General features: G+C 40.7%; 1 protein-coding gene across 2 annotated transcripts in view; it reads right to left on the bottom strand.

Annotated features, from left to right (window-relative positions):
* Positions 1-1,159: 1,159 nt before the first annotated feature.
* The window catches only part of RNF11 (ring finger protein 11), a 34,061-nt gene continuing 21,502 nt past the window's right edge, over positions 1,160-13,718 (bottom strand). The window contains exons 2-4 of one of the 2 annotated variants that reach the window (XR_012776627.1): positions 4,145-4,314; positions 2,270-3,545; positions 1,160-1,727 (exon numbers count right to left, since the gene is read on the bottom strand). Coding sequence is in view for 1 of the 2 variants with exons in the window: in XM_075508739.1 (XP_075364854.1) it covers positions 3,374-3,545; positions 4,145-4,314 (342 nt within the window). In the remaining variant the exon portion in view is untranslated. Of the gene's footprint in view, positions 3,546-4,144; positions 4,315-13,718 lie in introns of both variants that reach the window. The other variant, XM_075508739.1, reaches the window with a different exon arrangement.

Raw genomic sequence — 13,718 nt, 5'->3', positions numbered from 1 at the left:
TTTATGGACAAATTTTATGATTCTCACCCAGACTTATACAATGAACTGGCAACAAGTAATAAGGATTATCATCCTTAGACGTAAAATGATTAAACTGGTAATTCCAGTAGCATGCAAGAATTTTTAAGCATAAAGGTCTTTATAAAACTGAGTATTCATTACTTGTCATTGCATCTCTTTTGCCTCACATTTGCAGGAATTTTGTTTTCTTCTGTTGTATGAGACAAAATCAATTTCCTACTATAATCTGCAAAGGTAACCTAACAATTTCCTTGCCGTACAAGCACCGTGGATGTTCACGATGCCCTTGGTCCCTACCTGCTCTGTTTCTGTGGCACTTCTGGGGCAGCTCTTAGTCTTTAAATGGGGTAGCAGGTTGCTATGAGAGGCTGTGGTGTCTAGCAGTGACTAGGGGCCTGTGGACTTCCAAACTCGATGTCTCTTGTGTTGTTGCCTGAAATTGCAGAGGACTGAGCCTGATGATCCACTCAGCTGTTTCTGGGTCTGTGCCAGGGCTGCGTTGCCAGTTACAGTTCAGAAGTACAAACAGCATTGTTGCACTGAACATCTTCATCCTACTGCACAGCCCCTACAACATGCTTTAAAGCAGCATTTTTCTATGAACTGTTGATGCACCTACAAACTTGGTTACTTATGCACAGTAGCTGTTGGGTTTTTTTCTTCAAATTGCTTTGCAGACATTTTACTATGGGCCTGTCCACCCTGAAACATACAGCCCTGGCATAAGAAGGGCTACAGTTGCACAGGTCCAGATGAATACGAGTCAGCCCTTGCCCCTCACTGAGCTGCAGCAGACTCTCATTAGGAAACAGCTGTTTCCTCATATGTTTGAAGTGTTAAGTAATTTATTAGACACCTCTGAGACAGGAGGCAAATATTATCTTCATCTTACAGATGGTGGAATTAAGACACAGATCTGGTTTCACAACTGCAGCTAAAATTCAGGTTACACATTATTTTGTGTTAAATTCAGATCAATTACTTTTTTGAATTAGAAATCATCCAGAACAGCATTGCACCTAAAAACTTGAAAAATCATTTGATTTATTTGTTATATTTACACATGTGTCTTTAAGCTAAAATTTGAACTTTTTGGAATGTTTTTGTGTAATCAACTCTAGTTTTAGCCCTTCACCCCTTTTTGCTATTTAACAAGTATTTTAATAAAAGTAATTTTTTCCCTTAGCCCGGTAACTATATCAGTGGTAAAAGTTCAACTGTACAAAGTGCCTAGGAGAAGCATTCAGCTCAGTAATCTGTCACTTCATATTTCTTTCAAATCTTTCTTAAATCAAGTCTTGTAATAAATAAAGACTAATACCAAGATGACAACGCTGTTTTTTCAAATTGTTCATTTGCCAGTTTTAACAAGATAAAGAAATGAATACTTAATGTGGACATTGTTTTACCAAAAAGAAAAAGAGAAACCAAACCCCCAAAACAAAAACCAACACCCCAAACCAGACAGACAAAAAGAGGAGGACACAAAGGAACACACATGGAATGATGAAAAGGAACAATGATATTGCACAACTTCTGGTCTCTCTTCCCAGATTTTGCTCCATGTAATTAGGTATGTATGAATTCAGCAAAAAATTGTGTAGATAAATGTATAGCAATTGGAGTGAATCTAGAACTGTAGACTGCTTTCAGTTCCTTCTGACTGCTACTTGGAGTTCTTCTCTATGAGGGGAGGTTGCTGTCAGCTGCAGGAATAATAAATAAATCAACATGTTGATTCTACATTTTGCTGAGCAACCCTTCAAAAATTATCCATAACACGCACAATTCTTCTATATTGTAAATACACTGTCTTCAAAGTACTTGAGTCTTTAAACACAACTTGTTGTATCAAGTACTGAAACTATGTATGAAAAACAATCAAGAACATTCCCTGATTTGTTGTGGTTAACTTGAGATTGCATCTCATTTTGTAAGACCAGGACTTCTCAATGTATCAGCCTTGCGCTGAATGTATAAAAGTCACAGTAGGGTACGTTGGGGGGGGGGGGGTAGAGAAAAAGAAGAAAACCCATGCTAAGTGGATAAAAGGTCTTTACAGCTACAATCTTTGCTAGACCATCTCTTAACAAGCACATACTGTTTGCTACAGAAATTAGCTAATTGTGTCATTCTGGCTGTAGCAGTACTGTTTTTCCCCCAACTGCTAGTATGACAGTCTGTGTTTATATAAACTTTGCATTTACGTGCAGAACAAAATATATTTTTCTCATATCTGGTTTCATACCTGTTTGGGGGACTGATGTGTCAGCCAGCAGGGCTTAAGAGATACATTTAATACAGGAGACTGAGATACAGTATGTTTATTCTTAACTTCTGATAACCTAAGAACTACAAGAACGAGAGATGCAGTATCCATTTGCTATGATCAAAGACAACCATTTTTAGGGAGAAAAAAGTAGAATAAGTGATCAACGCTAACACTACATTAGTTCCAAATATTTTTTTCAGTCGTGGCAGCTTAACTCTTTATTGTCCATCTGACCCACTTTTAACCCGATCAAGTTAAAGGTGACATATTAAAGTTTAAGGACTGTTGTTTCATCAAAACCGAAGCAAGTTATAAAAAACATGAAACCATAATTTCACTGTAGGACTTGTTTCATATCTTCCTATTCTGCATCACTTGTAGAAAAGGGATAATGCATCTCAGTTTGCTTACAAGCTAGGAGATCACTTTGAAGTCTGCATATTCCTAACTGCAAACAAAATATAGCACTTTTAACAGGTTATAAATAAACTGGTTTTCAAGCACAGAGCCAGCCCAACAATAACAATACACTATTAAAAAGACCTAAGGCAATGAATTCCATCTCCAATGGAAAAAAAAAAAAAAAAAAAGAACTGTGCAAACAAGCTTAAAACTATTTCTTTGTGCCAGTGTTATAAAATGTAGATTTCAATAAAGCCTTGACCCAAATGCCAGGACTTGTGAAAAGAATCAGAACAAAACTGGTCACTTTATTCAGGAAAAAAATACTCTTATCTTGCTGCTAATAAAATTGGATACACGCAGTTTAAACATTTACAGTTGCTGTAACACTTTACACAATTCCTATATATGGGTGTAAGAACAAACATTAAAAGACAACAGTGGGTCAAGGCTTTACATTAAAAATAACAACCTACTTTTCTATAGTCTCTAAAATACTATGTTTTTTCCAATATTTGCAGCCATTCAGGAATATTATTTATTTATTTATTTATTAGGAAATGTATACGTTGTGCATGATCTTAATTCCTAATTCCTGGCTCTTTGGGCTGAATGACAAAAGGATCAAACCCATTAAAGTGGATGGTCTCCTTGAAGGTTCAGTGGAGAAACCCTGGCTCAGTTAGTCTCATATGATGAAAGCAGTGCTGCATCGACTGGCTCCATGCAGGATGGACAGGTAAAGGATCTCATCAACCAGTCATCTATACAGTCCAGGTGGTAAATGTGCATGCACGGCAGAAATCGGATAGGGTCCCCATAAACAAAGTCCATCATACAAATGACACATCTGGGGGGGGAAGAAAAAAAAAAATCATAAAAATATTTAAGATGCTGCTACCACACTGGAAATGAAAAGTAGTGTAATATCTACTCCTGGATATGTTTGAGTCAAACAAACTTATACTACTTGCAGATACTCTGAGGGTTCTTAGCTCTGTAGTGCTGGCTCCACCAAGCACTAGATTTTTTTGGCGTTCCCTTTGTAGTATGTGCCCACGGTTACAACGTCAGCGAGGGCAGAATGCCTTCTGTAGGCACGGCGGGGGCAGCTCAGTCGAGTGCATAAAATTAGAAATGGTAAAAGGGAGCCGTAAAGGTGAGGAAGTAACATGAAATTATTTCCCCGTGAAGAGAGAGGATAAAGAGGAAAAAAACCTATAAGGGCATGAATTACATGGGCCAGGAAAGTAAGCTTCACCTGTAACAGGAAAACCAGTGAGGATAAAGGAAAGAGCCTCCTGCATGGTCATTTTTTTCAGAAAGCTACATTAAATTGCAGTCCCTGAAAATAAGGCAAAAAACAGGAGGACAAGATCAGGTTTCCCAGGGCAGTATCATAAACCAATGTAACAGCCACATTAGTTCAGTTAGGTTTCTGTAACTTACTCTCTGATCTTCTTCTCGGAGCCGTCTCTTCCAGGATCATAGACTCCTTTAGGTAGATGCTGAATAAGGCCTATCCTCTGCGCTATTCTGATTTGTTCCTCTTCTGTCAGCTGTGTTGCTAGCCGAGTCTGGCTAGGAGTCGGGTGATAAACAGGAACAGGGACCTGCTCCTAAAATGAAAATACTTCAGTTAAAAAAAAAAAACCACAGAGGCTTTCCTAGCATTTTGTAGCACAGTACAGGCAAGGTATTTAACTCTTCCTCTCTCAGTCCTACAGATGTTTGTATGATCTCCCACTCCAACTTTGCAATTTTGGGGCTATAATTATATTGAGAATGGGACAAAGAATTGAGACCAGTATCTTGAGCAAAGAGCTGCTTGTGGTTGTTCTCTGCAAAAACTTTGTATCTCCAGGAATCGTTCATACATGAAATACATGTACAACAAACTCCACATGACAGCAGGCAAATAAACCTTACAGGCACCTGGTGATGCTAAGATAATGAAGAACCGAACAATGTAATGGCTGAGGAAGAGACCCTAGTATTTACAACAAAAAGGATGTTTTTTTGGTTTTTTTTTTTGTTTGTTTTTTTGGTTTTTTTTTTACATTTAGGAAGAATTATTTGCAAAGATGAGGACAGTGCCCATTCTTCAGAGTTTTAGAGAAGAAGGTTTTATTGGTTCTGTAATAACTAAAATTTATGTGAACTGTTCTGGGCCACACAAGCTCCAATCCAGAACTGGAGATTTAATTCTTGTGTGTTTAAAAAACGTCACCTGGACAATAAAAAGAATAGCGTAAGTAAGTAATCCAAGTTTTACATTTGTTCTCATACATTAATATGATCTTACAAGTTCTCCCAAGCTGGACTTCAACTGCTGTATGTTTAAAGTACCTATTTCCCAAACAAAAAATAGGCACCCTGTAGGTATTATGCAGTCCTTCCTCTGCCTCGTTCTCAGAAGCTTCTTTTGAATACTAACAAACTTTAGATCAGGTATTTTCACTAACATTTATATTAACATAGTACTTATTTTACTTGCTTTTAAAGCACTTTTTTAGACATAAATACCAATTTTGAACAAGAGATGCTATTAGGCCAGTATTGGCCAGTAGCCATAAATCTACTGTTAAACAGGGAGACTAGTTCTTGCAATAGGCCTGGTTTAATGGTACTTTAACAGCAGAAAAAAATTCAACTTCTAGATATGTTCTGAAAATAAACCTGGTGCATCAGAGACAATAGCATCGATTCATCTGTCTGAAAAATGCAAAAGTTGATGTTTCAGAGGACATTGCTGCAAAACAAGCAGACTGCGGGAGCGTGTGCAGCTGCACCGCAGGAAGCGCTGATGCAGCACACATCACCTCCGACAAAGTTCCTGTTGCCAAACTCCCCCTCTTTCATCACTGATATGGGGAAGACGTGGGCTTTCACTGTCTGACAGAGCAACCACCTTCTGAAATGTGCACGTCCTTACAGAGGATGGACCACTGTGGGCATCTCCAGATATTTCTAGCAGCAGGAACGCAGCTGCGTTCCCCTCTCCTGTTCCCTCTTTGCCTTTTGGCCTGCTCCAGCAATGGTCTAGTGCAGCATTCAACTGACACCAACACCTGGCAAAGTCCAGATACGGGGGTTTAATGCATGTAATACTGTGCTTGTAAAACCTGATAAAGCGATTCTTCTTTCACTGCTAGGAAGCATGGCAAGCAGAAAGACAGACAGGACTCCTGGAAGGCAGGGGGAAAGCAGCCCGAGGGGTGCGCAGCCTCTCGCCGGCCAGTGCCAGGGGTGCCCAGCAGCAGAAGTCCTTGCTTACAAGAAATGCTAATCAAAAATACAAGTTTGCCTTGCAATTCTTCTTTTAAGACAGTGCCTACCGCTTGCAATTCAGCTGAGGGGTAAAATTCACAGTCTTCTCTTAATTTAGCTGCAGTAGGATTTCCCCCTCTGATTTCCTAGCAGAACTCAGAGGAATTCTGCGAAGGTTCCAAAGACAAAAAGCCAGTGGTTCTGCAATTTCCTGACTACTCTAAACTATTTCACAGAATCACAGATTTCTTCTAGATCAGCTGCCTTTTAATGGTTTAAATTATCTAAAGTATTCTCTAATCATTGTTTGGATAGGAAAAAGCACCAGCTGAAGCTAGGGATGACCTCTCAGATATAACAGTATTCATGAAGTGGCTCTCCAACCTTTCATGCCAGCAAAATACAGCTTTTTTTTTCCCCTCCCAAATGCTGCAGACCCTCTGCGCTGAACACATCAGCTCCAGGCAGAGCCTGGTCCTGGTTTTATGTTTCAAGAACTTAACACCACAAACTATCAGTAACAGTTTTTTTTCCAAGGCTTTGCTATACTTCTTTGGACAGATTATTAAATCAATAGCAGAAGACATTACTGCTAGCTCCTTTATTTGTTACAAAGATGTACAGAACACTTAGCATTTGGAGAGAGATGCACCCTCCTTGCCCTCTTAAAAAAAAAAAAAAAAGGAGCAGCATAACTAACCACACGCAGGGCACAGGTTGGTGCCAATAAGGGCAGGAGGAGGGGAGGCTACTGTATTTAATACAGCTCCCCTTGGCAAAGCCATGACTGCAAGTGATAATACAGAAATACAAGGAAGGGCAAAAACAGGAGGAGGAAAAAAGATCCAAGAAACTCTCAAAATGTCTGAAAGTAGCAGTTAGCAGTGATAACTGACAGTGAATGCCTATAGCAGAACAGCAGCAAACTGATCATCTCAGCAGAAATTATACAGCAAAAGGAAACTACAGTTAAGTAAGAATCTGTTGTGAGTTAAAACTATCGCACTTGGACAACTCTGAAATGAGAAATCAGTCACGCTATCCAACCGATGACTGCTTCAGTTAAGTTGTGGACAGTAAATTAACACAACTTTTAAGCCTGTAATAGGCCAAACAAGAACGAAACCTCATTCCCTTGTTCTAGTCTTTTACAGGTGCTAGCTGCGAGCAACCACCAAGAGACTATGTACTTGGGGAACCCATTTCTGCATTATTGCAGTGCCCCTCTCTCGTGGGTGTCGTCTTCCCCACGGAGACCCGAAGAAGAGGGGCCTGACGGACCCCCGGGCTCCCTTCCCGTGCCAAATACACAAATGCTTTCCCGGCCGCCAGCGCTGTATGGAAACACTCCTCCTTTTGGCGTCCTGTCTCAGGTTCCCTCCCCGCAGAGCCACCACCCTGTGCTACATGTCTGACATAACCAATTAAGGCAGGAATTTATAGTTGCCAGCTGTGGGCTTCTACAATTTCATGTTCTAGACAAGAATCTCTTGTGAGATGAGTAATTCTGGGTGAAAACGGTGCTGCCTTTCACCATGACGTCTTCATGCCTATGAATGTAAAAAAATGGGGTTGGTGTGACTGCCAAGCTGTTGTGAAAGATGCATAAATTGTATTACTGTAAATAAAAAAGAGTTACCGCTCAATACCCATGATCTGGTGCACTTCCTTAACGCGCTGTCTGGTGGCACTTTAATCTCGCCTCCCGATTACTATTAAAAGTCTGCCCAAACAGAGCTAGCAGTCCACTGGGTACAAACGTACCAGTAAAATGGAAGAACACAGCCGCACACATTGCCGAGAGCCAAACTATAGGGTATGCCGACAATGACCTTTTCAAGCCAGTCCTCTCCCCTCCAACAGATAAAAAGTGTGTTTACACCTGTATGATTCTAAAAATATATTTATTCATGAGAATATGAGCACCCACATTTCCCTGACTCAGTTTGTTGAAGTGACATTTGGTATCCTCAGAGGGTCAAAGCAAGAGATGGAATAGCCTGCATGAAGTGCTCCCTCAACTAGACCCTGACCACCACCCATCAGTCGAGCTGGGCTCCTTCAGCCCCCAGTAGCCCCGCTGGCATGCACGCAGGCTGGGCATGCACCCAGGCTGGCCCCGCGCACAGCCGCCGCATCGCCAGCTGCATCCTCTGGTGTCTCCGCTACCAAATCTCTGAAGCATTTTTGGAAGTTAAGCTCATCCGACAATAATTTCAAGCCGCCTGTAAGGACAGAGTGCAGCCCTGCCTGTGCGGGTTTATCACCCCTTTGCAAATCTTTCACAGCGTATAATGGTTACTTTTATTGACCCACGTTAAGGCAGGGTCCTGCTCACTCCAGCGTGGATATTCAAGGGTAACAACGTGAGGATTTGAGACTTCAGTCAACTTACATTTGGAGCTAGAGGCCCCTGACATGTATATATATAAAAAAGATCGTATTACCCAAGTAATTATTATTTTACTCCAAAGACGAGCATGAATTTATTGCTCTGGTGTCTCACTTCTCCCTTATCTACCATGGAAAATGTTTCTGCAGACAAAATTACGAAATACTGAACTTCTAGCCAAAGTCCGTGTTATTTATCATTTGATAAAGATGTCAGGCATTTCAAACTAAGATGAAATTTCATGTTAACTCTATTCCTCCATACAAAAAAAATCTAAAAAAGGCCAAAACAAATAATCAAACCCATATATTAGTGTCAGGCAATAAAATAAAAATCACTTTCTGGCACTTCATTTGCTTTAATCAATTATTTTTTCCCATATGAGTTTAGTAATGATCAAACATCTCAGATGGCCGCAGTTCTGGAGATACACAACTTTTTTCTTGTTCACAAAGGACGTAATGTCAGCACAAGTTTCCCTGGCTTTCACAGAAATAATTCCTTCCTAATGTTTATTCAGCCTTTAAATAACAGCATTAATTTAGGCTCGAGGACTACAGCAGGGTTTGTATCCCCATCTCACCCTGGCTCCTCCTTTGGGGAGAAAAAAAAAATCAGAGGGCACCTGGAGGTCTGCATTTTTCAATTCTAATGAAAATAAGCATTTTCACACATGGCTTAAAAGGCCCAGACACTGTGTTTCTGCATGCATATTCCCAAGCACACTTTGGGTTCTCGCCTAGAAAAAGGAGATTTCGTCAAGCACGATTTTAGTTTGAAGTTTTCTCATCAATGCATCTTACCTTGGTTACTCATGCTGCTGTAAATCTGCTTTTCTCTTGTTTTACAGCATTTTCATCTTGTTTTTGCAAGTGCAATGAATTTGTAATACTCTGAAAACAGGTCAGTGGTAGATCAGAAACTCTTAATCCCTGGATAAAGATTATTTTAAGATCCCTCTACACCACATATCAGCAGTATGTTATCAGGGCTGTTGTTTGTTTGTTGTTTTTAATAATTGCACCAACATGCACAAATTATCCTTTCAGGAATGTCAAAGGTGAGATGAGCAATTCATAACATCTAATAGTTCCAGAGGTTAAAGCTTCACTGCTGTCCCTGAGATCCTGTCTACAGCCACCTGCTTTCCACTATTGACTGCTTTGCTCGGTTTCCATCTCTAAATTTTCTTCCTCATCTAATCCAATGCGCTCAGTGTGTCTCACCCTGGGATATTTATTTGTATTTTAACACCAGATCAACAGCATATCTGCTAATTCAGTCCAACAAAGAAGACAAACGTCTTCCTAGCTATGTTTATCCTAAGTCTTTTCTAAAATTTTTTAAATACCAGTAGGTATAGCGCTTCTGCTCCTTGCGGTTGCTGCCTCATTAATTAATGCAAATATAACAGTTTAATTTGAATTTCCCCAGCCATTCCCACAGCTCTTTTTCGAAATCCCTTCGATATGCAAATGTCTTTCTTGAAACACGTTGTCTGAAAGCAGCTGCACTAGTTTACATACAGCTCATCAGGGCCACAGACGCTTTACTGCTCACCAGCCCTCCAACACTGATCTGAAAATTGGCCTGGCCTTTCTGCAGCTCTACCAGCCTTGCAACATTGCTGCCTATTACAACGCTCATCTTCACTATACAAATCTTTCACCCTTGCTGCTTCCCAGTTGTCTCACCTCTAAGGTGAGATGCTTAGCAGGAACCCTAAATAACCATCTAGACAAGAACAATTTCAGTTTATAGATGTAAAGTCAGGAGGTAAGAAAAAAAGAAATCGTGCTTTTTGGTTTTTCTGCAAAATCCCCGCTGAATTTTATGAAATTTTCTCTTCTTGCTACTTTATTACTCATAAGGAACTTGCTGGGATGATGGTCCAGGGGCCTTTTCTGTAAATGCCATTCTGGTCTGGGTGAAAAGACTCAAACTCCATCCATATGTGAACACACATTTTGAAATAATATCCTCCCCCAAGACATATTACTGTAAAACCACTCACCATTATAATGTACATTATACGACAGCTACAGCTTACTTTAATAATCCTTAGAATATTACAAGCAGCCTGCCAACTATAAAAGCCTTTTCCTGCCATACAGAAGAGAACAGTTCATTTATAAAGCTGAACACCAGTTGCTATAAAATACTGTGTAATGAAATCGTTACCCAATCTTTTATATTCCTGCTTCCAGGTAGCCAGTCGGTATAAACAACGGCAAGAGCTGAACACTTATGCTAAAAAGTTCTTTTGAAAGAAAAATCCCCTCCTCTTACCTCTCCCACTTGGAGGAGACACCTGGGACAGACAACCAGATCAGACACACACGCATGCACAAGAGGAGCCGTTCTGGCACAAGCTGGTATCTAAAACATGGGTTTGTCTAGCAAACCCCATTCACTTACAGTAATATAGTCAGAGAACAGATTAAACATTAAATTAACACCGTATTAAGCAAACCTGTAACTGATCCTTTACCAAATTTTCAAGCATGCTAAAGACTGATTCCCTTGTTTATGTGAGAAGTGTGAAGATCCAAGTAGTCGTCTCCCAACAAATAGTACGTTTCAAAAACAGATTCAGTGCACCGCTTTACTAAATACACGCTCACCTTTAAAATACAGTTCCAAGTCTTTGCATTTCTCGGGATTCCCACATTCCTCCCTAAAGAGACTAATCACACAATGTAAATTTTTGAATTTGATTCCCCTGGAACTTTAAGGCCAATAAATGTATACTTCATTTTTAAGGTTTATTAAGGGATTGTTCTGCTACCACTGCTTGCTGGAGAGAGCTTACTTTTAACTGTTCATGACTATTTTAAACAAAACCACTTTACTTTTGCTTTCCTTTGTCTGATATACTCCTTGATAAGTTTGACAGCACTGAAAGACAAAAAAAACAAACCCACAACATACAAAGTTTCACATCTCAGTTTTTCCTTTAAAGTTTTATTACTATCACAATTATCATTTAAATATTAACTAGAGAATTTTCATGCAGAAATAAACATGTGCACTAGCATCTTACTGGCCCATAGCCCATAGGAGAGCAATGCTCCAAAACCCAGCAAGGGCCCCCCCTCCACCTCGGATGTGTTCAGGTTCGTACACGCTTCCCACCAGGGCGCTCTTAAGGGAAGATTAATAAGAATTCTGGCATTGTAGGAATTGGGCATTGTAGATATGGTCAGTAGTTAATAAAACAACAGACTCAGGAAACAGTCTACAACAGAGGAGAGGAACCTGCAGAATCTGCACTGCATTTCTCCAGCTGCTAACACCAATTAAGAAGCAACACCCAGTTTGAGTCATCTATCATTTCAGAGGGAGGTGTTTTTTGGTGAAAGCCACCGTGGTTCTGCAGTGATGGCGTAGCCTCATTTAAGCTATTACTAAAACTGTAAAATTGTCCTTTGCATTTTTCACAATTATTCCATTGAAATTACTGAGAAATAAATGTATCTGAAGAGTTGGAAGAGATAAGCAACCATGAAAGAGAGTCCTGGCTGCCGACTCTTAAAATATCACCTGTCCCCTGAGCTCAGCTTTGCTACTGAAAATAGGGCTGGGGCAGAGAGAGAAGGTACAAACTAGATGCATCCTGCCTGATGCTTTCCTAGACAGTGACAAGGGCTATTAAGAGAAAGGGACTTTGTTTTCAAGCTTCTTACCTGTGCTGTCACACAAAGCCCAAAAGGCTACCTACTGCCAAGATAAATAGTTGACTGTGCCCTTTTCAGCTTGGCCAGTGCAAATCCAGCCTTACCTGGCAGATGGAAATCACCTGCTGCTCTGTAGAGTCACCTGCTCTGAAATTTGATTAACCATCAATGCAAACCTAAATACAAAATATTAGCAAGAAGGAGTTGTAGGGGAAAAGCAGTAATTAAAAAGCAGTAATTAATCCCTGGAAGCACAATCTCCTGGCACAACCAGACAGTTCGCACATTTCCAGGCTGCACAGCAGGTTTCTCTGGCTCAAGGGCCATATCCCTGGGTACGGTTCCACTACCTTAGTTCTTGTTCACCACCTTCGTGTCCGTTTTAGCTGTCCTTGTTCCTTTCTCCAGTGATCCCATCAAACATCAGGGTGTGAATTTCTTCAGGAAAGTGGGTAACATACACCAACACATCCCAGACCATCAAATTGCTCACCAGAGAACTGACTCCATCTCTGCAGACAGCCCCACTGACAGCTCCACTTACAGCATCAGGCCACAACTTCTGAGAGATAACAAAGTCCTCTTATTACAGCTCCTAGCATGTTTATTTTAATAGGTATATATATATATATATAGGGAGGGAAAAGATCCATAAACAATTTACAAAAATTCATGCTCTTCTGTCAAGCTGCTGCAGTGAGCAAAGCCAGAAAAGAACAGTTGCCCCTAAACATTAGATTAAGGACACTCAGGCACAAAACGCAGCCTCCTGAGACTTGTATACCCCAAGAAGTACAAAGCAAAGCAGCTGGGTAAGGAGAAAATCTAGCAGAAGGGGCCAGCAGCCATTTCTGCAGCTGGTGGCAGAGGAAGAGCGCATGTATGCAGATCATCCTACCCCATAAGCAAACCACAACATCTGCATTAATGGTACATGTTCTCTCCTACTTACGCCAAGTGGTTATCTTTGCAGAAACCCCTTCTTACGCCTGGCAAGCGCAGACAGTTATTATAGTGCTATGGCTATGTTAAACACGGCACTTATGGTTCAAGCAAGACGGTTGTTGGAGAAATGAGGAGCAGATTTAACAAGAAATAAAAACCTGAAGTTTTGGGAAGAAGAAAATGGTCCTGTAGCGGAAGACGCTGGAAACAAATAAATCTCTCAGACTGTCTCCTCTGTTGAAAGGTACAGAGTGAACCTACTGTGTCCCATTCACTTACTGCTGTGGAACTGCTGGCTAGCAGGAAGCAAAAATAAAAAAAAACCACCCCAAACAAACGAATCCAGTTAACATGTTTTTTGGAGGCTGCATTCAAGCACGAGAGATGGGGGAAGCACTCCAGAGCTACAATGGAAAAGCTGACAGAATGCTAACGGTCCAAGCAGAAATAGGAGAATTGTTCACACTTCCTTCAGACACGTATTTACTTTCTGGAAAGGGTAAACATCAATCAGTGCAACTTGCTTATAGTATAAATCAAAGGGATAACAGCTAAAAATGCTAGTATTGATCATCCTGGGTAACACGTAAAGTCTGCAGCCAGCCTGGACTCTCACTATGCCAGGTCCTGTACGCAGTGCAGCAAACAGGCTCGCTCACAACCTGCCCCGCTCATCCCATGATCTCGGACACGTGTGGTTTGTCCCGGACACCATCCCCCATGCACACCCACCCAAACC

Source organism: Mycteria americana, chromosome 7 (assembly GCF_035582795.1).
Source record: "Mycteria americana isolate JAX WOST 10 ecotype Jacksonville Zoo and Gardens chromosome 7, USCA_MyAme_1.0, whole genome shotgun sequence".
NCBI classification, from domain to species: domain Eukaryota; kingdom Metazoa; phylum Chordata; class Aves; order Ciconiiformes; family Ciconiidae; genus Mycteria; species Mycteria americana.
This window is presented reverse-complemented; position numbering and strand designations above follow the sequence as displayed.